The sequence below is a fragment of the Ambystoma mexicanum genome, chromosome 10 (genome assembly GCF_040938575.1).
Source record: "Ambystoma mexicanum isolate Mex_15411 chromosome 10, UKY_AmexF1_1, whole genome shotgun sequence".
In the NCBI taxonomy this organism is placed as follows: Eukaryota; Metazoa; Chordata; class Amphibia; order Caudata; family Ambystomatidae; genus Ambystoma; species Ambystoma mexicanum.
In genome coordinates, this window is record NC_090932.1 from 724519959 (window position 1) to 724545761 (window position 25803).

The following is a 25803-nucleotide window of genomic DNA, read 5'->3' on the forward strand; positions in this document are numbered from 1 at the left end:
GGAGCTTTGAACTGAACAGACAATGATTTAGCCGTCTGAGTGCTATCCTTGGTCTTGGTGAGCTCTACATCAGTAGAAGAATGAAAAAGCTCCTTACCATCAAATGGAAGATCCAACACCTTGTCTTGCACTTCCTTAGAAAATGTAGTGGCATGCAGCCACGCCTGCCGTGAGGTACCAACCCCCAGCATAAGGCCCCGAGCCGAGGTGTCTACGTGATGAGCCGCAGCCTCCAGGAGATCCTGGGCCAAGACCCTGGCATCGGAAAGGCCTCCTTTGAAGTCCTCCAGCTTCTCGACCGGGATGTGCTCCTCAAACTCCGACAGACCTTTCCACATCCGCATGTTAGCTCCCGCTAATATCAACTCAGCGTTGGCCTGCCTGAGCTGCAAGGCAAAAGGTGGCAAAAATGTTTCTCCCTAGGGAGTCAAGGAGCTTGTCCTTTCCCAAGACCTGAGTAGCCGTTGTGGAAGAGGATGCTGCAGGTTTGGATTGCAACGTGGCCGCAGCCACCATTGTGGAGGAGGGAGGCGAACAAGACGACAGGGCCACCTCTTCCGAGGAATGTAGCCTGTACCTCGCGTCAATCTTCTTATTGATAAAAAGTCCTGAGTGTGACTTTTCCCAGATTCTTCGGACTCTTCGGACCTCGGCCAGAACGTCCTTCTGCAGGAACAGGCCGGTACGCTCCAAGGGAGACAGGATGAATGCCCCAGAAAGCACGCCCTCCTGCGGAGCGGGTGCCTCGGGCACTGGAACATCTAAGAAACTCATCATGTCCAGTATCCAGTCATGAAAGGCTCTGATAGAGCAGGGAAGGTCCTTGTTGTCCTGATCGCCTTGAGGATCATCTGACAGGTCAGGATCCTGCTGAGCCGTGTCAGGCACTGCCTTGTCCACTGGGGACAACGTAGGCACAGGCGGAAGAGCCGGGGGAGGCACCACGGGCAAGGGAGGCACCGGCGGAACCAACAGAGGAACGGGTGGAGCCGGAGACGCAGGTGGACATATCTCCTTGAAAAGCCCTTTGAAATATTCCCTCATGGGGTCGGTGCGCATAAGCACTTGAAATTTACCAAAAAAAGGCATCCTCAGGAGATTGTTTTGGAACCTGAGGAAGCCTCTCGTGAGGAGGACAAATCCAGGGAAGTAACGGGGAAGGGTGCCACACCGGCCCCTCCACCGACGTATCCACATAAATCAAAGGTGCCGCCCCCGCGGGCAACGAAACATTGTGCGGAAGAGGCACCGGGCGTTCCAATCATAAACTGGCCGGTAAGGATGCGCACAAGGGACCTTCGGTTCATCAAAGGGTCCGAGCCCTACACCAGAGGCCGATGGCGTAGTTGTAGGACCTAAAATGGCTGCTGAGGTCGTGGCGGGAACGGGTGCCATTTTGTCCTCATTGGAGGGGAACTGCGGCACGTGAGGAAGTGAGGCAGGGGTCCCCGTCGATGGATCAGGGGTCTTAATCTTAGCCTTAACATACGAAACCTCGGCAGAGCCGGTACTATGAGGCCTGGAATGTTTTTGAGATATACCAACCGCCAAATTAGCCTTCGAAGGAAGGACCTCGGCACTGCCGGTAAAAGAAGAACTTTGCTTCTTTGCCCCCTCAACAGATCTGGTGTCACCACAAGAGCGGGAACGGTGAGCAACCACTTTCAACGACAAGGCCTTGTCCGGCCTCTCAGAACTGTTGGTAACTTTAGCCTCTGAACGAGGGACCTCGGACCTAAGCCCGGTAACTTCCTTATCTGCACGGGCCTCGAACATCCGTTCGGTAACAAGCCCAGCCAAGGCCTCGGGGCGCACCCGGGTCTTGTTTTTGAGGGAAGCCGACAGAGGCCTCAGAGCGAGCTCTGCTACCCCACGATTCAGTAGAACTGGGTCTACAAACAGCCCCCACAGGAGGGGCCTCGGAGCATACTCCAGTGTTCACAGGCCCCTTACGGAGACCCTTGGAGAAAACTCTGGTAGAATTATTAGGCCCAACTGGCACCTCAGGGCGAACCCCGGTGACACAGCGATCAACGCCCCTCCCTGACCAAGAGGAACCCGGAAAGGTATCCCCCGGCCGGGGTGCTCTGAAAAGTAAAGAACTTACTGGGCGTTTTTTCTTCTCGTCGATGAACGCCTGAAAATGCGAAGGAGTTTGTCGGAACACCTCCTCCCACCGCTCCAACCGACGTTGAAGTGCCCGGTCCGAAAGGGAGTCACAGTAAAAACACGAGCCCCAACGGTGTTCCGGACCCAAACACTCTAAACAAAGAGGATGGGGATCCGCCCTCGTGAAGCGACGGTGACACGATGAACAATCTGGAAAGTCTAACTGGAAAGAAATAGACTGACTAATAAACTAACACTAGCGAGAGCCAGAGAGGAAAAAAGGGAAGAAAATCTACCGAGGATGCAAGTGCGTCCGGCCCCGATCGAGCAGAGAAAAGGACTGATGGGCGATGCGCGGGGCGGAGCCAAGGTGGGCGGGGCTACATCCGCGTGCCGGGCCCCGCGCAAGAAAGAGAGGAAGGACACATTTTTGGAAAAATGTGGATGCTTTTTACAAAATGCTCCGGTCCCGTCCCACAGGACGGAGAGATGTCCCATAAGTATGGAGCAAAGGGGACGGGACGTAGGAGTAATACAGTTTAAGTGAAAGTGAAACTTTCTTTTACCAAGGATTCCCAGCTGTTAGGGAGAATTCTCTGTTTAGGCTGAATTTCCTAACCTAGTGAGTCCCCCAGCAGCTTTGCTGGATTTTTGGGGTTTATTTTCTTCTCCTGCCAAGAGTGAGACTCTTTTACCCTCACTCTTGGGCATGATTTGAGTGTGTTTCTTTGACTCTAGATGTGTTTAATGGGCTATGGGGTCTTTTACTCCATAGGGCTTCATGTGTTTTTGTGATGTGTGTTATACAGCACCCTCAGTGCAGTAACACAGGGGTGTCATAGTGACCCCCCAGTATAGACTCCATACCCTGGGACTGACTACTGTCTCCCAGGGCATGTAAAGACACCATTGACTTTACTAGTCTTGAATTCTGAAAAGAACCAGTACACACTATCCCTATCGCAACGTGTAGTGTACCCAAAATCCTTCAAGCACAGAGGTCCCTCCTATTGTATTTTTTCTGCCATGAGGGAGCCCAAGGCTATTGCGAGTGAGTACATGAAGAGAGAAAGTAATAAGACGTTGTTAGGGAGAATTATCTGTAAAGGCTAATTTCCCAAACCTAGTGAGTCCCCCAGCAGCTTTGCTGGATTTTTGGGGTTTATTTTTTTCTCCTGCTAAGAGTGAGACTCTTTTCCTCCCACTCTTAGACATGATTTGAGGTGTTCCTTTGACTTTGTATGTGTTTTTTGGGCTATGGGGTCCTTTAGCACATAGGGCTTCATGTGTTTTTGGTATGTGGGTTACACAGCAGCCCCCGTGCCGTAACCCAGGGGTGTCGTAGCGACCCCCAAACATAGACTCCGTATCCTGGGACTGACTACTGTCTCCCAGAGCATGTAAAGTCACCATTGGCTTTACTAGTCTTAAATTGTGAACAGAACCAGTACAAACCATCATATTGTGGAAGTACTGGCTGGGGCAATTCGATTGCCCCGGGGTCTGTTGTTCGAGGGGGCACTGTCCAGTCCCCCCGACCGGAGTTTTGGCTGGTGGCAGTGGATACTACTTTTTATATTCGACCGCGAATATATTCCTATGGGATTTTCCCATTGTTCGAGGCTACCACTTTTTAATATAGCCTCGAACATACCGCCGGTTTATTACATGAATATAAATTCACAGGTTGCTATTTTTTGCCGAAACTTGGTTCCAAAACAGCGTTTGTGTTCTCTTCTGTGACTCCAACCCAAGTCGAGCCCTTTGTTCCACTTTTTGGCGGGCTTCTCCAAAGAAGCCTCCAAAAGTGGTGCCACTCTGTCTGGGTACCACAGGGGGGTGGGAGGGGGTTTAGGCACCCTGGACCGAGTTGCCTCGGCAACTCAAGTCGCACTCGTGTGATTGGCCCAAGTGGTGAGCCACCCGGCTCACCACTTAGCATGTTTGAGTGACAGCTAGGCTGAATGAATGGGGGTTTTCTGCATAAAAGCAGGGCTTTGGGGACTGGAACTTCAGAAGTCGCCACAGAACCTAAAGAATCCGAGGAAGGAGAAGCCGAGCCGACCTGCAATGATGACACCACCGGTGGAGCCCTGCTGAACCGTCTCACCACTTTTCCTGACGACAGAGGAGATCTCCAGCCCGGAGAGTCTTCTTCCTTTGACTGGTGGGGATAACCAGTTTGCCCGTCTTTTCGCCTTCCTGGACCATCTCGTGACCGCCTTGCCCGTGCCAAGCACCCCGGCAACCAGAATACCACAGTTTACCACTACCGCGAAGAAAAGGGTGGTACCTTGTAACCGGGAAACTCTGCGGCTGGTTTCTTCCCTGGCAGCGCAACAACCTCCAGCTTTCCTCCACGTCGAGACCACTCTTCCTCTGGACGAAACGCTGACTTGCACCCGCTGCCAGGAACAACTGCCCCTGCTGGAGCGTTCTTCCCACTTTCAGGTACTGTGTCCCGTCTGGCTTCCCTTGCGACAGATCGTTCGGGGTGACAGTAAATCCTCGACTTTCTAACCTGGGCTAGCCTGGGACCTGTTAACTAACTTTTCCTGACTTGATCTCAATTTTTTGTGAACGTTCTACAAAGACTCTTTGGGCTTAACCCCACTGTGTGATCCTGGACACATTTCACTTGCTCTAAGAGTGGGCCTGGCATTTGAACTTCCTTGCTCTCCAGTAGACTTTGCCTAAGCTGCCTCACTGTGGTTCTTTGAAAAGTATTGAAATGTATATGCTTTCATAACCTTGCCTTTTTCCCTCCCTTTTTAATAACTTATTAGAGTGCCATCTTATGTTAAGCGCTCACCTCAGTCTGAAAATAAGTGGTGTTTCTCATTAAGACTTGTCTAATAAGTAATTAGGGTTGTATATATATAATAGTGACTGTGTGTTGAATGTATTTACCTCTTTGTGCTAGTGTAATTTACAAGTGTGCCTTTAAATAAATAATGATATACTTTTACACCAAAGCTCTGGTCAGTGTTTGCTTGTGCTACTGCATCTCTGTACCTATTGTGTATACTCTATATACTGCCTAACTCATCTTGAGAGAAGTCTGACTGCTCAGCCACAGCTACCAGGTAAATCTGGGTGGTACAGACTGCTACCAATTGGGTTTACTGCCAACCACCTGTAGTCCTAAATCTTTTGCAGTGGTCCCTAAGGAACTGCACAGGTTTCTGCTTAACAGACGTCTATGTTCCTTCCACCCCGAGCGGGGAGGTAAGGAGGGCGCATGTGAATCTATGCGGATGCAATCATCAGAAATGCTATTACGGTGAGTAATGCATGCCTACTGATGCTTGTTAATCTGCTTAGAATCACATGCTGTGCATAGACTAGCGAGCAGTACCCGGAGTTGGAGGTGGGTTGTGAGAAGGAACAGTTGTGAAAAGATGTCTTAATACCGCTTGTCCCACCTCAGAATCAGATCTAGAATGCGTGTCTAGGCAATAGTGTTTTGTAAAGGTGTGTACAGAACTCCAGGTTGCCGCTTTGTAAATGGATTCAAGGGGAACATTTGCAATGAACGCTATGGAAGCCCCAGTGCCCCGAGTAGAGTGTGCTCTAGGCTTGAAGGGCAGTTCTCTCTTAGCAAGAGTATAGCAAAGTGTGATGCATTTGACAATCCACCTTGAGATCGCTGATTTAGAGACAGGATCCCCTTCTCTACCAGCAGCCACTGAAATGAAAAACGGGTTTATTTTCCTCAGTGGTTTCGTCTTTTCCAGGTAAAACATGACATCCCTGCGCACATCTATTGTGTACAGGCTTCTTTCTGCCATGCTAGTGGGATTCTGATTGGTTCACATGAAACGTTGAAATGTTTTTAGGCGCAAATCTGGTATGAGTGTGCAGAACCACCTTATCCCTGTTGACTGTAACAAAAGAGTCTGGAACTGAGAGGGCCTGTAGTTTAACAACCCTTCTAATAGAAGTGATAGCCACTAGGAAGGCTTTTTTATAAGTAAGGTCTTTTAGACGCGCTTTATGCATTGGCTCAAAGGGAGATCCCATGAGCCTGGTTAAAACCATATTTAGATCCCATCTGGGAGCTGGGTGAGAAATGGGGGGATGAATTCTCTTAACCCCTTCCATAAAAGCCTTAATAACAGGTATCTTCCACCACAACACCTTCTGTTGTGACGTAATGTAGGCTGAGAGAGCAGTTAGATGAACCTTTAGAGAATTAAAAACCAGTCCTGAGTCTAACAAATGAGTTAGGTACAACACAATGTGTGTGGGTGAGCAGTCAATGGGATTGACGCCCTTGGTATTAGACCAGATGACAAAGCGTTTCCACTTACTGGAATACCAATAACGAGTGTTCGGTTTTCTAGCTACGCTGAGTATGTCCATGCATCTCTGCGGGAGTCGAAGGTGTCCAAACTCTATGACCTCAGGATCCAGGCTGCTAAATTCAGAGTTTGCGGGCATGAGTGTAGCGCACACCCCCCCATCCTGAGACATGTTGTACGGGCAGGGTAGTTTCAAATGGGGGGGGGGAGAAAGAGGGAGAACGCGACATTTTCATTGGATGAGCGAACCAGGGTTGGTGGGCCCACATGTGCGCCACCAATATCATGGTGACTGGTTCCTGGTGCATCTTCTGCACTATCTTGTTCAGTACGGGAGTCAGGAGGAAAAGCATAGACATATTTCCCTGACCATGCTATCCAGGGTCAGTACCCCTTGGAGTGGTTCTGTGGGTACCTGGAGGCGTATTCTTGGCATTGGGCGTTCTCCTGAGTTGCGAACAGGTCGATCTCTGGAAAGCCCCATTCTGCGAAGACGTTGAAGATGATTTCTTCGTGTAGACGCCATTCATATTCTAAGGGCAATGGGAAATCTCTGCTGAGCATGTCCACTAGAAGATTGAGTTCTCCTGGAACGTGTTAGGACAACAGGAACATCTTGTGTTTGACAGTCCACATACAAATGTTTTGGGACAGCTTGGATAGCCCTGGAGAGTGTGTACCCCAGTTTGTTTAGGTAATAAATGGCTGTGGTGTCATCTGTCAGGACCAGAACTATCTTCCCTTGTTGCTGTGTCTGAAAGGCCTTCAGTGCTTTGAATATCGCTAATAGCTAACAGATTTATATGGTTGGATGCTACTTGTGGGGATCACACTCCATGTGCGGTCTGTTGAAGCAGGTGAGCCCCCCACCCTGTGAGAGATGAATCTGTCGTGAGAGTGGCTTCCACTGCGGGGGCGGTGAAGGTCTTCCCCCTTCAAGAGGTTTTCAGTCGGCCACCAATGCAGAGAGAGAACGAGGGCTGCCGAGACAACTACCAGATCTTCCCATTGTCCGCTGGACTGACACCACTGGCTGTTGAGCCACTCTTGCGTGGGACGCCTGCGCAGCCGCGCGTGGGGAACTAAGTAAATGCATGATGCCATCAAAACTATCAAGCGCATGGCCTTGCATACTGTCACTTCCCGACTGGCTACATATTGAGGGATCTGAGAAAGCATGTTTTGAACCCTCTCGTTGGAGGGGAAGACAAGGCCGTCCTTTGTCCGAATCAGAGCCCCTAGAAATTGCTTGACTTGACTGGGATCTAAGCTGGATTTGTTCTCGTTGATGGAGAATCCCAGACTGAACAGGAGGTCTATTGTCTTCCGAGTATTCCCTAGGCATGTTTCATAAGAGTCCCCTGTTATGTGCCAGTCGTCGAGGTAAGGGTAAACAGGGACGGATGGTCTGCGCAGGTCTGCTGCTGCCACTGCCAGGACCTTCGTAAACACCCTTGGCGCCGAGGCAATGCCGAACGGGAGTACTAAGAATTGATAGTGCCTGTCCTCTATCATGAACCTTAGATATTTTCTGTACGTACGCTGGCAACACTGAAATATGAAACTATGCTTCTTTCATGTCCAATGTTGCCATATAATCCCCGTTTCGACAGTGGGATTACTTCCTGTAGGGTTACCATACGAAACTTTTGGTGTTTGACAAATTTGTTCGCTGGGCGCAAGTCCAACACGGGCTCATGATGAGGTCCTTTTTGGGTACAATGAAGTACACTGAATAAATACCCTCGTTTACCTGAAAAACAATGTCTCTTATGAAGAGCTCTGCAATAGGGCGACCAGTTATCTGGGCGGAAAAAAACAATCTGAGGGACCTCAGCGCGTGAGGGATTTTGGGTACACTACACCTCACTATAGGGATAGTGTTACAGACACGCCTATGCCGACGTCTCCTTTCGGTCCCCGAAAGACAAGATGCAATACTCTGCGGTTATCTCTGGATGTCGGACCATATGCACAGAATGTGATTCTAAGCAAATTAACAAGCATCAGAACTGGTTATACAAACCCTGCAATAACGCAGCAGAAAATCCAATATAGGGGAAGAAGACAGGAAAAATGGCCCAGGTCCTTCTCCTGGAACCAAATCTAAAATGTAGGCCACCTGTAGGCATAAGGAACAAGTTACTTACCTGTAACTGTTGTTCTCCAGCATGGGTCTGGCATGGATTCACATGCTCATGAATATTCCCCGTCGTCTGGCTGGGAATCCTCGGTAAAGAAAAAACCAGTATCAGTTTCGTTTCTGATCTGTCTTTCGTAGTAATAACCAATCACTGGTCTCTGCGTCATACTGACCACAGCCAATGACTGCCCTCTACCTAAGCACCGCCTCTGGCAGCCATCTTCAGATTTGGAAGCACGTGAAGTGGCAGTATGACCAAGTGAAGAGCCGCAGAGGGGTAGGCGGGAGGGTTCGCATGTGAATCCATGCCAGACCCATGCTGGAGAACAACAGTTACAGGTAAGTAACTTGTTCCTTCTCCAGCATGGGGTCTGGCATGGATTCACATGCTCATGAATAAAGAATACATAGCAGTACACACATGCACAACCACGGGAGGTGGCAAAGGCTCAACATTAAGCATCACATCAACTCAACATTAAGCATCTTACCTCCTCACCAGGCTCACCTCAGGCGAACAGGTTGCGCAGCACTGCTTGGCCGACCCTGGACTCCTCCCTGGAATCCCGGTCGACGCAGTAGAATTTCGTGAAGGTGTGCGTCGACCTCCACGTAGCAGCCCTGCATATGTCCAGCAGGGGCACACCAGATAGGAACGCCGTGGTAGCTGCGATCGCTCTGGTGGAATGGGCTCTCGGACGGCCAGGCAGCGGTCGGTTTGCCAACCGGTGACAGTACATGATACAGCCGGAGAGCCATCTGGAGATGGAAGCCTTCGAGAGAGCCTTCCCCTGATTGACAGGTCCAAAGTTCACAAAGAGTTGTGACGTCTTCCGAAAACCCCTTCGTGCGGTCCACGTAGAACTTCAGCGCTCTAGCTACATCCAGCGAGTGCAAAGTCCTTTCAGCCGGCGACGAAGGCGACGGGAAGAACACAGGTAACACCAAGGGTTCGTTGAGATGGAAGTCCGACGGTACCTTGGGCATGAAGGAGGGGTGCGTCCTGAGCACTACCCTCGTGTCGTGGAAAGTCAAGTACGGGGCCTTGCAGGAAAGGGCCTGGATCTCTCCCACTCGTCGTGCGGAGGTGATGGCCACAAGAAAAGCTGTTTTCCACGATAGAAACTTCAACGGGGCCGAGTGCAGAGGCTCGAACGGAGGTCCCATGAGCTTGGTCAGCACCACGTTGAGCTCCCACGCCGGGGCCGGAGCCTTCACCGGCGGGAACGATCTGAACAGTCCCTTCATGAACTCTTTCACCAGACGATGAGACCACAAGGACGTCCGCCCCGTGGTTCTGGTGTATCGGGAGATCGCAGCAAGATGAATCTTGATGGACGCGTGTGCCAAACCAGCTTTGGCCAGCGTCAGCAGGTACGGCAGTACTTGGGGAGCCGTAATCCGTAGAGGGTTAATCTTCTGTGCGTGGCACCAGACAGAGAACCTCTTCCATTTGTGTCCGTAGCATTTAAGAGTCGAGGACGCCCTGGCCTTTGCAAGAACCTCTCTGCAATCGGCCGGTATGTCGTATCCTCCAAACTCTAGCGCTGCAGGAGCCAGGCCTGCAAGTTCAGCGACTTCGGGTCGTGGTGGAGGATGGCGCCTCCTTCCCTGGAGAGTAGATCCGCGTCCGTCGGCAGCTTGATCGGCGGGGACGCTGACAAGTCCAGAAGGTCCGGGAACCATATCTGCCTCGGCCACGCAGGTGCGACGAGGATCATCCTGCACCGTGACCTCTTGAGCTGGTTGACGAGCCGGATTAGCAGAGGCAAGGGAGGGAACGCGTAGAGGAACAGGCCCTCCCAGGGGAACGAGAAAGCATCGCCCATGCTCCTCGTCTGGGGAAACCTGCTGGCGAACCTCCGGCACTTGGTGTTCGTCGCCGTCGCGAACAGGTCGATCTGGGGTGTGCCCCACCGTCGGAAGAGGCGATCCACCAGATCCTGCCGTAGTTCCCACTCGTGGCACGAGCGCAGCTCCCTGCTGAGTGAGTCGGCGATGGTGTTTTTTATCCCTGCCAGATGAAACGGCACCAGAAAAAATCCCTTGGGCGACGGCCCAATGCCACAGGTCCTGCGCCTCCTTGGACAGCGCTGGGGACCTGGTTCCGCCCTGTTTCCTGATGTAAAACATGGTGGTGGTGTTGTCGGTGAAGATCCTCACCACCTTGCCCTTGAGGGACGGAAGGAAGGACCTGAGGGCCCAAAACACTGCACGGAGCTCCAGGACGTTGATATGCAGGGACTTCTCCGTCGGGAGCCAGAGTCCCCTCGCGTGCAGATTTTCGGTGTGCGCTCCCCACCCTTCCAGGGAGGCATCCGTGGTCACAGTCTCCTGGTGGGCTGGGGTCTGGAAGTCCATGCCCGCCGTCCGATGCGCGCGGGTGCCCCACCACCGTATCGCTCGTCGGAAACTCTCGTCGAGCTTGATCCTTTCCTCGAAGCTGCCCGTCGTCTGGATCCAGCGCGCATCCAGGAATTCTTGCAACGGGCGCATCCGGAGCCTGCACATGGGAATGAGGTAGATGCAGGAAGACATCATCCCGAGGAGGGACTTGATGGATCTCACTTTGGCCGCGTCGGCCACCAACATCCGTTGCACCTTGCCCAAGATGGTCCTGGTCCTCTCCTCCGACGGGGAGGCCAGAAGGGACACTGTGTCGAGCCTCGCTCCCAGAAACAGTGCGACTTGCGCGGGCACCAGGTGGGATTTGGCGTAGTTCACGGAGAATCCCAGGTCCGTGAGGAGTTGGACGGTCCTTGCAGTGTGGACCACGGCGAGCTCCTTCGTCTTGGCGCGGATGAGCCAGTCGTCCAGGTAGGGGTAGACGTGAATCCCCTCGCGGCGCAGCTGCGCCGCCACCGGTGCGAGGCACTTGGTGAATACCCTGGGTGCCGACCGTAGTCCGAAGGGAAGGGCTTTGAACTGGTAATGACGCCCTTGGACCACGAACCTGAGGAATTTTCGGTGCCCCTTTAGGATGGGAATGTGGAAGTAGGCATCCTCCAAATCCAACGACGATAGGAAGTCTCCTTCCTCCAGTTGACCCAGGACGTGCTGGAGGGTGACCATCCGGAACTTCTGCGCCTTGATGAACTTGTTCAGCCGTCGCAGGTCCAGGATGGGGCGCCATCCTCCCGTCTTCTTCTTCACGAGGAAGTATCGCGAGTAGACTCCGGAGCCCCGAAGCCTCTTTGGGACGAGTTCGATGGCGCCCTTTCTGAGCATCGCCTTTACCTCCAGGAGAAGTTGAGGGACGTGAAGTTCTTTCCTGGCCACGGGGGGGACGCGCGGGCACCTTCTTTGAAACTCGAGCGCGTGGCCCCGGGCCAGGGCGTCCAGCACCCAACGGTCGGTGGAGATGGACTCCCACACGCTGACGAAGCCCGCCAGCCGGCCTCCCACCGGGGTGCTTCGGTGGGGGTCCGACCCCACGGCCGGTTCAATCCTGCTTGGACGCGGCCTTGCCGCCTTGACCTCCTTGGCGACGACGGCGGGGTCCGCTAGACTTGCCTCGTCCTCTGTAGGCCTCTTGCGACGACGAGCGGGCCGCTTGACGGTAGGAAGCGAAACCGCCGCCGGAACCTTTGGAGGCGCCCTTGCCTCCGCCGCTCCGAAAGGGCGTCCGTCGTTGCTGCAGGACTCCAAGGGCCCGGGCCGTCTCAGTATCCGCCTTGATGGCCTGAAGGGAATCGTCCACTGTCTTCCCAAACAGGTTGTTCCCGTCGAAGGGCATGTCCAGGACTCTGGTCTGGACGTCCTGCCGAAAGTCCGTAGCTTTGAGCCATCCACGACGTCGAAGGCAAACGCCGTTGCCCAGCTGGCGGAACCCAGTGTCGGCGATGTCCGTCGCCACGGTGATGGCGTGGTCCGAAGCCACTTCACCTTCCTGGAGGATCTCAAGGGCCTCCGCCCTCTTGTCGTCCGGCAGAAAATCCAGCAGGGGAGCTATCTTGTACCAGAGCTCCCTGTCGTAGCGGGCCACGATAGCCAAGGCGTTGGCCGCTTTAATCGTCGTCGCTGCCGACGAGATGACTCTACGTCCCATAGCATCCAATTTCTTTCCCTCGCCGTCCGGCGGGGAAGTCGATGTGGAGGCCGCACCCCCCCCCCCGCTTTCTTCCTGGCTGCCGCGGAGACGACGGAGTCCGGGGTAGGCTGCGCCCGGAGGCATAGGGGGGCCGTGTCCGGGACCCGGTACTTTTTCTCGTACCGGTCTCTTCTAGCTGGCGTAGTGGAAGGGTTCTTGAGGAGGGAAAGGCCCTCATCCCAAATGTCGTCCAACAGAGGCACTGCGAGGACCGACTTCCTCTTGGCCTCGCGCCGCTGATAAAGGAAGCCTTCCTTTTTCTTCTCCTCAGGGCAGAGTTGGAAAAGCTCGGAAGCCCTGGAGATCATGGAGTGGAAAGATCCGATCTCGTCGGGCGGAGAAGCCCTGGTGGGGGGCGACGACGGAAAATCCTTGTCGTATGCCTCGTCGTCCGTACCCGTCGCTGCCGTGTCAGTCCCCGTATCATCCCCTCGGGTGGACGGGGAGGAGGGCTGGACGGGGCGCGACGGTTGAAAAGGAGGTGGAGGATGGATCCTTCTTTTCTTGGTAGGGGGAACACCAGAAGGTCCCGGTTCTGGATCCCCCGACGGGAGAGGTTCCTCCGTCGGTAACGGTAGCCTCGTCCTTATCTCGGTGCATAAGGACTGTATGGCCAACAAAATGGCCGCCGAGTTGTCTCGCGGCGCTGGCAGAGGGGAATCCGACGGGCGAGCAGGGGCCCCGTCGGTATCCTCGACGATGTCGTCGTCGTCACCCGCGTCGGGGTCCATTCCGACGGGCTGGCCTTGTTCCACGCCTAGGCCGTGGCTTAAGACCTCGATCAGCTCCTCTTCTGAGGTAGAGGCCGAATCTACGACGACGCCCTGCCCCCCCTTCTTCTTCCCCACGGAGGGTTTCACGGGGGTCCTATCGATGGGCACAAAAGAAGACTCCCTCCGAGGAGGCAGGGAGATTCTGGGCCCTGAGGTCGCCACCACTGGCGCAGCCTCCACAGGCTGAGCCAGGGCCGCCGCGACCGTTTCGATAGAGGGCTTGGTCGGATGGATCAAGGCCTTCACCACCTTAGGTGCGCTCACCGCCTTATCCTTGAGGGAGGGGGCACTGCCACGCTCCTCCTCTGCCTTAGAGCTCGACCGGGGCCTCTCCAGGAGCTTCGCCGGGTGCTCGGCCTTCCTCTTACCCGACCCAGAGCGTTGGCTCGTGGTTGATGGTGCCGGGGAGGGTGCGCCCTGCCTGGCGCCCGTAGAGCCCGACCGTTCGGCGCTCCCGGTGCCAGCGGACTCGCGGTGCTTGGCCTTATGTTGGGCCCCCGTCGCCGGGGCGCCCTCAAAGGTCTTAGAAGACCGCTCGGATTTCTTCTTCTTCTCGCCAGACGGGCTCTTACCCTCCAGCCAGTTGGCGAGACGTTGATGACGGTCCTTCATGGTCCGTTCCGACATGTTGCCGCAAAACGCACAGTCCTTCTCCACGTGCGTTTTGTCCTCATGAAGGCAGTAAAGGCAGAAAGAGTGTTCGTCTTCCTTAAAGACGTTCTGCAGCTGGCATCCAGGGCAGACCCTGAACAGCTTTCCGGGCGTCGAGCTTCCCTTCTCCTGGGCCATCTCCGAGACCGGGCCTGAGAAGCTTCTGGAGTCCTCCGAAGTGTAGCTCGACGAAATCTTCACCCTTGAGGGGCACAGACGAATCCGACACGGGTCCCCGTTGATCGGATGTAGGATCGGTGGAGCTTGAGGCTCTTTTGACCGAAAGAATTGAAGTTTTTTGTGAAAAAGCGCGAAAAATAGCACTAACGCTCGAGAGCAATAGCACGAGGATCCCAACACATGAACGTGCGGTAAAAATCTGAAGATGGCTGCCAGAGGCGGTGCTTAGGTAGAGGGCAGTCATTGGCTGTGGTCAGTATGACGCAGAGACCAGTGATTGGTTATTACTACGAAAGACAGATCAGAAACGAAACTGATACTGGTTTTTTCTTTACCGAGGATTCCCAGCCTGACGACGGGGAATATTCATGAGCATGTGAATCCATGCCAGACCCCATGCTGGAGAAATGGATTTCCCAGAGAGCCTCCGAGCAGAAAGGAGCACATTGAGGACATTGTCCGACAAGTCCCACTCCTTGTATCTCAACCGCTCAGTAGCCAAGCATGAAGGTTCAGGCTACTGAGGTTCGGGTGGAGGACCCGCCCTGCACAGTGGTAGAGCAAATAGACTATACTCATAAGACACCAGGAAGGGCAGATGGACATGTCCAGAAACTCTGGATACACGTTCTCCGGGCCCAGTCCCAGGCGATCAGGATAAGCGTGGTTCCAAACAGACTTAGTCTCCGGAGGATCCGTAGGATAACTGGGATCGGCGGGAACATATAAAGGGGCACGTCCCTCATTGTGTCCCCCAAAGTTCCCTGATGAGTAAATTCCCTGAAGCAGAACAACTCTCACTTCTTGTTGACCCTGGAAGCGTAGAGTTCCAATTGAGGAATCCCCCAAGCCTCCAAGAGAGAAGATCTCCTCCAGAACCTCCTGACAGACTTCCCACTCGTGGGAGGCCTAGGTCTGTCTGCTCAAGGCAGCCGCTGTGACCTTCTCCGGTCCGGCCAGATAAGCCACCATCAGGGAGATTTTCTCCAGAGCCTAGAACCAACGTCTCATGGTTTCTCTGCACAGAGACAAGGTCCCCCACTCGACCTTGTTCGTTGAGGTAGTGCATTGCCACTGTGTGGTTCGCCAGGATCAGCACAGTCTTCCCTTTTGCAGAGGGGAGGAAAGCCACCAGGGCCAGCCTGATTGCTCTTAACTGCAGCAAGTTGATGTGCCCCAGAGACTCTGTGGGAGTATCACGCTCTGAAAGTTCAGTGAACTCACTGGCCTGTCTTGCAGACTCTCGATTGTCACACACTCGGTTCTCCCCCTCCTCCTCACCTGAATCTTCTGAGGACGGTGTGCATTGTTTCCCCTTCCTCCTTCGTATCGGATGTTTTTTCTTGTAGAGGTATGGTCTCCCTCGGGTAGACGCCATCCTGCCGTCTCTAGAAAACAGACCGGCAAGGGACCCCTTCCCGCCAGAGCCAAATGAGAGGAAAAAGCCCAAGGCAGAAAAAACCTCTCAAGGGTGTTGTGGAATTGTGGCTGATTGCAGAAGTCAGATGGCGTGGTAAGTATAAGATGGATATCCAAGCATAGTGAACAGACCGCTGAAAGTTCGTCTGTCGCAGAGTTGTATGACAGAGGAAGTACCATGATGTCCAAAAGGTCGAAATGCTTTCCAAAAAGCGTCCAGAGAGCAACAGAGGGAAGAAGAAATATGAACGGAAAAAAATAAAGGATGGAAAGTAGAAGAATAGAAAGTGAAAGAGACACAGGAAAAAGAAGGGAACAAAGGAAAGGGCCGAAGAGCTAAGGATAGTAGGAAAGCAGATTCAACAAGACTGGCGGAGGCCCGGGAAAATAGACGAGGAAAATGCTGGAGTAGAGAAGCCCGAAAAACCCAGAAGTCACCGAAAGAGGGGAAAAGAAATGCACCAAAAAGGCTACGGAGCCCAAAGAGCAAACAGAGATCTTAGCGGACTTGGGAGAGCGAACAGCTCACACGAGAGCTGCCGAAAGGATAACGAGCCGCAGAAGGTAGCAAGAAAGCGGGGAGGTATGCTAAGTACAGCGCGGAAAAAACAAGGTAAGCGAAGGGTTGCAACGCACCGGAGGAAGCGTGGCTTTAAGGAAAAAGCTGCCGAAAGGAAAATAAACTAGACCCACACACCAGAAAGTGAAAGCAGGACAGTGGAACTTTCAATGGCGTCCTAGTTTCCACACGGTCCATATACGCCATGAAGTGGAACGCGTGACACGGAGACCACAGTCCGCTCACTGTAAGATCTGTGAAAAACTAGAGGGTGTTTCAAAACCTAGTCCCCAAGATCCTGTACTCAGGTGGCCAGGGAAAGGCCATTGCTGTTGAATCCCGACCCTGTGGGTGGATAAGCGAGGGAGTATCATCTGGGTGAGGGCCCTCAGGGAGTGGAGGAGAAGCACCCAATGGTGAGACATGGTATTCCCCTTTTTTCCACAACCCATTTAACCAATATCACTGCTTATTTTATGGGAAACTACAACTCCCATAATTCCCCCCACCCCACTTTGTCGTGACAAAAGGATTGCACCAAGGAAAATGAGGAATGAGGTTAGAAGGATTACATCCGCTGACATGCATTGGCCCTGTAATGAGGCCAGGCAGAGTCAGGCATGTAGCTCTAACAATGTACACGTGTCACTTATTAGCACTTCCTGTGAAGATGAAAGGTGGCGTGCACAGGCACTCGTTGAGCGAGGCAGAGTTCGAGAAGGAACAGCTCTTCCGAGGCTGATGCAAACCGTTTGACAGTATCAAGAGAAAGCCAGGCAAGATTCCCATGCTTTTGGGAGGCCATGAGCGTTCGAAGAGCAAAGCCGAGCAGAGGAAAGAAACGTTTAAGTTCCCAGAAAGCGGCCCGCGACCCTCCCGGGTGTACAGAGGAGTTGGGGAGGAGCAGAAGAGGCATTGGTAACGGCCTTCAGCTGCAGGAAAAAGATGAAAGAAATCCAATTAACCTAGCCGGTGAGGTAGCGAGTCTGGTTAATGTTAAAGGGAAAGTGATTGTAATTTGAAAGATGAAGGTTGCATGTGTGCCGACAAAACGCAAATGAAGAGAACAATTGTTGAAAGACAAGGATACAAAATAGCAGAGTGGTCCTGTGAGATGAAGTCACACATTCGAAAGTCTCTGTGATATGTTATGAATTGTGAAAGACATTACAAGCGGAGATCAAAGGAAACCGTAATAAGGACAGAGAAATGAATAAGAGGAAAGTGACATTTGTGAAATGTGAAATATGCAAAGAGGGCAAAAGTAAAATGAGAATTTTGGAAAAAGGCCAAGAAGGCAAGTGAAAAAGAAGATCTACAAATAAGAACTACAAGTACCAAGAAGTAATTGGTGTTGAATATGAACTTTGAAAAAGACTAAAAAAGAATAAGAACTACAAACACCAAGAGATATCGGTTATACACATGAACTTTTGAAAAGGCCAAGAGGGCAGACTAAAGAAAGTGAGAATCACAAGTACCAAGACGTATTGGTGCCACAAGATGTTATTGATTGTAAATTGAAGGATTGTTGAAAGAGAGGTCGAAGTGGTCATGCAGAGGTCTATGTAAATTCCTTGCAGTCTCAAAAGTCTTTGACAGTGCAAAGATATACGAGACAAAACGTGGTGAAAGGAACCCCCCCCACTAAGGAGAGACAGGCTCGAGCCCGGCAGAAAGAAGCCTTTGCAGAACTGAGAAATTATAAGTTACTCACCGTAGTGACCAAGTCCTTAGTCCCCTTTCCTCCATACTGCATGGGTGTCCCTTCCAAGGGACAGGAGACGGAACCTTTTTCACTAGAAAAAAACTCTTCCCCTTTCAATTTAGTGGTGCACCGGGGGGTGGGGGGGATGGAGCATGCAATGCCCTAACTCCGCCCTCCGGCACCACACCGCAGTCCCCACTGGCGCATCGACAATAGATTTAACATTGCCTTATGACAACAGTATTATGGGGGAGGTTGGTGGGACGTATGGAGGAATGGGGACTAAGAGTATGTTAGTCAGTACGGTGAGTAACTTATAATTACTCTTACACCACGTCCCCTTTCCTCCATACTGCATGGGCGATTACAACTGAATGTAGCCCCAGGGTGGAGAGGAGACCCTCCTTAAGCACATAGGTTCCTGGGAACAGCCTGTCCGAAAGCTGCATCAGATCTAGAGCCAGCATCCAAACAGTAATGCTTGCAGAAGGCCGAGGGAGTGGCCCAAGTGGCCGCCCTGCTTATGACTTGCCATGCGACATGGCGCAGTAATGGGATTGCCTTTGCCTTGGCCCTGACTGCGTGGGTGTGCAAGTTTGTCAGAAGCGGATTGTGCTGGCCCTCGTACGCCTCTTTGATGGCAGAGACCGTCCATCGGGGTATGGAAGCCTTAGAGGCCCGATAGCCTGATCTTGAGCCTCCGAAAGTGACGAACAGTGTGTCTGATTTGCGGAAGCACTTGGTCCTGTGCAGGTAAAATTTCAGGGCACGCCTGACATCCAGGCAGTGCAGCACACTCTGTGCTTCGTCCTTGGGATCGGCAAAAAACATAGGAAGGACTATTTCCTTGTTCAAGTGGAAAGCAGACGGCACCTTGGGCAGGATTGCTGGGTGTGTCCGCAGGACTACTTTGTCCTTGTGAAAGGTAGTATATGGTTCTGAGGCGACCAGCGCCTGGATTTCGCAGACTCTACGAGCCGATGTGAGTCCGACTAGTAAGGCTGTCTTGTTGGTGACCAGCCTGATCATGGGACACCATTGGCTTTGAACGGTTTGTGCGCCAGGGTGCCCAAGACTATGTTGAGGTCCCACACCGGGTGCAGCCTCTTGACGGGCGGGTAGATAGGATTGGAGGATGAGAAGATCCCCTCCTCCGAGTTCCTGTAAGCTCCGATGGCTGCGAGGTATGTACGGCAAGTGTCAACCTGAACGCCAGAGTGGGCGAGGTGCGCCGAGAAGGAGAGCACGTCCTCCAAAGTACATGCCAGGGGCTCGATTTCTTTGGAGTCTGCCCAGTGGCAGAATCTGGTCCATTTGCTTTTGTACTGGGCCCTTGTAGCCTTGCTCCTTGCGCCCTGTATGATTTCCAGATTAGCCTGTGAGAGTCCCGCTCTAGGTTCCATGAGGCCGCGAAGTGCCGCTGAATCCTCCTCATCTTCAATCTAGTGTGCAGGACAGCTAATAGGACCGCCACCAATAGACGCAGGAGATGTTGGTACCACTATGCGGAGGTCACCTCTCTGCTGAGGAAGTGGGTGGTGGCCCTCTTGATGGTCGAGATCTTGTCCTCCGACAGAAATACCTTCTCGGAGCATGTGTCCCAGATGAGGCCCAAGAATGTCAGAGTCTGCGTGGGCTGCAGCTGCGACTTCTTGAGATTGAGCGAGAAGCCCAGATCGTGCAGTGTGTTCATAAGGGCATGGGAAGAGTGGTGAACCACTTCTGGAGATGTAGCCCTGACGAGCCAGTCGTCGAGGTATTGGTAGATGAGGAAGCCATGTGCTCTGAGGAGGGCCGCCACCATATTCATGAGCCTGGTAAAGACCCTGGGGGCAGAGTTGGGGCCAAAAGGAAGGACCCTGTATTGAAAATGGTAGCCCATGATCCTGAACCGTAGGAAAGAGCGATGGGGCTGCTAAATGGGGACATGTAGGTACACATCCTTCAGATCCAGGGAGCACATCCAGTCTCAATGTCTCCGCTATAAAATCTGGCATAACCATCTTGAATTTTTGCAGGTGTAAGGAGAGGTTGAGGGTGGAAAGGTCCAGCACAACTCTCAGGCCCGCCTGGTGGTTCTTCTGAATGGCGACAATCCTGGAGTAAAAGCCCAAGCCTCGCTGGGAGGCTGGGACTTTCTCCACTGCGGGGCTCTCTACGAGCGGCCGGATCTCTGCCAAAAGAGTTGCTGTCCCAACCTGTGGGAGTGGAGGGAAGGCTGGGATAGGGAGGCGGTACCCCGTGGATACTATGGAGAAGATCCAGGGGTCCATGAAATTCTGGTGCCAGAAATGCGCGTGGAGGGCCAGCCTGTCCCCCACTGGAGACACGTGGACCCAGGCTGTCCTCATGTCATGGCAATACAGATGGCACAGCCAGAGGTGTCAATATAGGCCACGGTGGATTCCATGAGGTCATGCGCCACCAGCTTGGCCTCGGCCAGCCCTCCCTTAAAGCGTGATTGGCTCCGAGTAGGGAGTTCCGGGAGGAAGTCCGCAATTTCCCACCATAACCTTTGGTTAGCAGCAGCCAGAATGGCATCGGCTTTGGCCTGACTAAGATGCAGGACGCGTTGGAATAGAGAGCTTGTTCCCGTATGTCTCCAAGATCTTCTCCTCCTTGCCTAGCAGGGCTGCAGAGAAGGAGGCTGAGGACGACAGGCTTGGAGTACAGTTATGCCGCAGCGATCACCGAGGAGTGTGGCTGAGGATGGGCCGAGAGCAAGAGTGTATCCCCCTCCATCTGCCTGTACTTGGCGTCCAGGCCTCGATTGTCCGAGTGGGGCGAGTGGGGCTTGAGCCAACCCTTCTTGGCCACGGCAACTATGTTCTTCTGCATCTTGATCCCTGTTCTCAGAGGGGCGTCGGTGAGGACTTCAGCCAGAACCCCCTCTGCTGGCTGCTCGACCTCGGGTACGCCCATATACTCCGCCAGCCCGGCAAGACGTTTGTAGAAGGCCCTGGCTGAGGATGGCGTATCCGGATCCTCCTCTTCATCCGTATCCTGTGGATCAGGAAGATACAGTGGAGGAAGAGGAGTAGTTGGCGCCGGAGGCTGGGGTACAGGGGCCGCGGCCGGAGGCTGAGAAGGCGGCAGAGGCTGGTACGGAACCGGCTGAGGCATCGGCTGGAGAGGCGGAGGCAGCGGCTGCACCAGGGCCTGGGGCGGAGGCGCTTGTGGTGCCGCTAGCATTGCGGGTAGGACTTCCCTGATGGCGTCCTTGAGGATAACCCCAATCCGAGGTGACCTCATGAGGCCGAGGAACCTCTCGAAGAACCCCTCCTCACTGGCCGAAGAGGCGGCATGGGGTGCAGATGGGGTAGCTGGGAGCTGCTGGAGCCGCTGCGTACCCTGCCCATATGGACGCAGTGGGAAGCTGCCCTGTGCAAAAGAGGGATATGCTGTAGGCCAGATACCTGGTTGAGGCTAGCCCCACCTTGACATTCGTTCTTCTCCGAATTCCTGGAATGGCGTCAGACGGTTGACTCGGTCTGGCGCAGCGGCCATCTTGTCAAGCTGTCTGCCACATGCCTGCGACATGTTGCTCCGCCCGCTGGGCCCGGCCTCCTCCAAGACTCTTTCGTGTGGATCACGAGGCCTATCCTGCTCCTCGGGCCTAGGCCCGGTAGGTGCCACACCCTTGACCGGGGGTCGGTAGAGCTGCGTTTAGGTGCCCCCTCTGACGTATTGCTGGTAATAGGGCATAGCCCCTCGGCCATATTGCCGGTACAAGGGCGGAGCCCCGCGGATGACAATCCGGTACAAAAACCTTCCGGTCCCTCAACACTACCACTCGGAGGATCCAAGGATCCCTCGGCCCAAAGGTCGGTAGCTGCAGCAGCCTCGGTGCACGTGCAAGGCCCTGACCGGTTCCTCCGCGCGGGATAGTCCCTGGGAAGGAGTCTCCTTTGCAGCGTGCGATGGAGAATATTGGCGCTACCTTGGGCTTGGTTCGATGTTTCACAAAGTTCTTGAGGTCCTCTGGAGGCAACTTCTGGAAGAGCTCCCTCCACCTGACTAGTCTGATCTTCAGCGCTTTTGAAGTCAGTGAGCCACACGCTGTACAAACTTGCCAAACGTGGTCTGGGCCAAGGCAACGTAGGCAGAGGGTGTGGGGTTCTGAAGTTGGGAAGAGCCCGTTGCAGGATGGACACCTGCTGAACCCTGTGGAGGTCAGCATGCGCCAGGGAGGAGCGTGACACCCGAGGAAAGAGTACCTGAATGATAAAAAGACAAAGAAGAAGTATCTGTGCGTGGAATTACATGGCCGAAGCCAAACCGAGGAGCGCTGGTGAATTCGGCCCGTTCCGGACGACGCGGAAAAGGGGACTGGGGTGTGACGCCGGAGGGCGCAGTCAGGGCAGTGCATGCTCCCTGGGCCACAACCCCACGTGCCTCTAAATTTAAAGGGGAATAAGGTTTTTTCTGGTGAAAAAGGTTACGTCTCCCGTCCCTTGGAAGGGAGGCTCATGCAGTATGGAGGAAAGGGTATCGGACGTAAGAGTAATGATGTGAAAGAGAAACAAGACCGGCTCACGCCCGGCAGAGGGAAGCCTCTGCAGAACTGTAAGAAATTAAGAATATATGAACTGAGCATTGATGGCAAGGCAGGCGAAGCCTAACGAAGTGATTGAACTACCATAAATTGAAAGCCTAAGATTTAACTGTTCAATTTTATCAGTAAACCAAAGTGTGCAAGACTGACAGAACTGTGCCATCCACCCATCCTTTGTTTGTTTTTTTAGTGACTCTCTAGACCGCGTGGGGTTGAACCTGGGGAAGGGAGTTGGTGCTGAAGCCATTCTGACATTTCCTTTTGAGACACTATTTTTATTTTGTATTCCCTTAACACATTTGTCACTCTAGGAAGGAGAGCAAGGTTAGGTTTTCTTAGTATAGGCCTTTTTATTTTGACCCGACTGACTTGGACATATTTGTTGTTGTTTAATGGTCGAGATTACTCCCATTTTACAGTTAGGGCTGTCTGTGTCTACTGCCCGATACCATGCCTTCCTCACAGATCTGTTAAGAGAGCAGCCCAACCGATCAGAGATAAGTCCATGACCCCCGTCACCTGGGGCCAATGTTGTAGAAAACAACACGCCTTTCATCAAGTTGTCTCGCCCACCACGCTAGGTCTTGAGCCAACTGATTCGAGACCTCTAGAAGGTCTGACGTGTTGCCCAGGAACTGCGACCATTGGCAAGGTACAAGTTACTTACCTGTAACTCCTGTTATCAAAGATGGGTCTTGCATGGATTCACATGCTATGAATATTCCCAGTCGTTAAGCTGGGAATTCTTGGTAATATAAATAATATAGCTTTAAGTTAAAAAGCTGCGTGTTGTTTGCATAGCCTATTGCTGTCACTTTGGGTCATACTGCCCCAGCCAATGACATTGGTCCTCCTAAGCTCCACACTCCTGGTGACCATCTTTAGATTTGGTTGCACACGTAAAGTGGCAGTAGGAACCAAGAAGAGCCAGAGAGGGGCATAGAATAATAATTTACGCAAAAACCTGTGCAACTAGTCTGCACACAGGGAACTATTTACATGCAAGACAAGATCGGGATGAGCTTTAGAGCATCACCATTAACCAAATCAAGCTTATAACCCCATCCCATGATATACCGCACCTTGTACTAATAGCTTCCCTTTCTTCTAGAGTGTGTCTCTGCCAACTAAAGCACTACACAAACAGCTCAAATAAAAAATGTTTTAAAAAAAACGCAAAAACACTTGAATTGGTGGTCCTCAATAGAAACAACAGTTATAAAACCAAAACAAGCAAATGTAGCATGTAACCAGGTTGTTTGTAAGAGCACATTTAATATATAATAAAATAAACATGCAGTGTTTTGGAGAAAAAACCAGTAACAAATGGAGAAAATGTCCCAAACTATGCTAGACAAAGAATCTACTACACTAGAGAAAAGAACTACTAGCCACAGAAGAACAAACTATTTTTCAGATTAAAAGTTTCCAATGTCCTTCACAAGCTGAAATTAACTCACGTGTGTGTGCCCTTGTTATGTTGGCCTACGTAAAAGAGAGGCTTTAGTGGTACATCATTATGGTTATTTTAGATACAGATTGGAGTCTTAAATCTGGAATTTATTAAATCAGCCATGACAGAGGGATCGTGCTTGTAATAAAAAGTTAGGCTCTCCAAAATACAAAAGAATGCCCAGACATCTCTGTGGCAAAAGATCAAAACAAACCTGCAAGTGGTAAAATTACATATGCTCAGGAGTTATTACAATACAAAAAAAAACAAAATAAAAATGGAACACTTCTACTGAACAATGCGACCTGTAAAATGTAGATGTACCAACCTGGGGGGCCAGTAGACAAGGAGGTATTAGAAACAAGATGAGGATGACAACACAGCTGCCTTAATCTCACGAGAAGCGCCAGGACGTCTGCATAGTGTGTGAGAACTGTTCCTTCATTAAAGTACCTAAAAAAAATATAAACAGTTACTACTAGAATACATTGTCACATTATTACTTGGAGGAAACAGGTATTTACAATAAGTCTTTCCAGATGCTTTTATAAAAACTGTGACATGGCCTGCATTTCATTCCCTACATTTTTAAACCATGGTTAAGTTGTTTATGCCTCCATTTTGTATTCTTGATTATCAATTATATTTCCCTCCCTTGTTCTGTGGGATGATTGTACTGTTCTAATATTCATCTATGCCTAATGTTCTATTGTGGAACTACGTATATAATGTTCTATTGTTGGCAGTTGGTGAGAGGAGTCAAACTGAATCCTGATGCGTGTGGGGTTTCTCATGAGCCGATTCTTAATAAAGCAACCTACTTGTTACTTACCAAGGGCTTTGAATTACTGCACATGGCAATGAGAACCTAATGGAAGCCCAGTGCTCAAATTCACGGCTTCACAGTCTAGTTAGGGAAACTGTCAACTACCGGGTCTCCATGCAGCAAGTTGACTCAGTGGATGAGAAGTTCCCTGCTCAACTGAGGTTTCTTATCTCAGAATGTTGCACATTAGCCACTATACCTGTGTGGATTATCATTTTAATCTGCTTTACATCTGATAATTGTATTGGTGCCTGTTCTGCTCCACTCTGGATTGTAAAGGGGTAATTTATGGCGTCAAGTTAGCACGAAGCCTGGGACCCACATAGGATACTACAGGCTTTACAACTGCCACCACTGCCTATTTGACTATGTGCTGTACTCCAAATTGCCAGTGCAGAGCTACGGATCCCTCATGCAATATTGTGTGCCACACTTCGTTTACCAGAAACACTGGGGTTGGGGCTTGGGGGCTGTGGGTAGGGAGAGGGGGACTGGTGACGGTGGAGATCCACCTTTGCTTGGACACCAACCCAGCCTGAGAGCAATCGCCTCAACACCACTGCAGATTGTAAGGAAGAGCTTAGCAGCACACAAGGGACATCCAGAACACCGCATGCATTTTGCTGCATAAAAGGTTTGGCACACTTCTTTAGCTCCAATACCCACAAGCGTTAAGTACAGACAACACTGTTCAAGTGAAACAGTTATCAGCATTGGTACCTTTGAATCTGGCACTTAGTGTTACTTTAATTTGGTTACCATTGCAGTTTTTTCAGCCTCCTTAGTAGATGCTTGCCAGTACCATACACCGTATGCTGACTGAGCATACTATCTCCGGGCACTAGTTAGAGTCTCTTGGGATATATTCTTTTAACACCATATCTTTTCTTTATTTTAGTTTGTGCGGATGGACACCAAAACATGTTAATTCTGTGTACATATATTAATGCATAGACAGTGTTTCTGGACAGACTAGCCACACTACTTCAGTAAACTGTGTCAATTGTATTACTTAGCCATGATGTCATGCATA

At 51.9% G+C, this 25803-nt stretch overlaps 1 protein-coding gene across 3 annotated transcripts in view; it reads right to left on the minus strand.

Moving 5' to 3' along the window:
- The window catches only part of HLTF (helicase like transcription factor), a 1760895-nt gene that overhangs the window by 365713 nt on the left and 1369379 nt on the right, over positions 1 to 25803 (minus strand). For all 3 annotated transcript variants that reach the window (XM_069618321.1, XM_069618322.1, XM_069618323.1), the window contains one exon: positions 24273 to 24397. In XM_069618321.1, coding sequence (XP_069474422.1) covers positions 24273 to 24397 — 125 coding nt within the window. The remainder of the gene's footprint in view (positions 1 to 24272; positions 24398 to 25803) is intronic.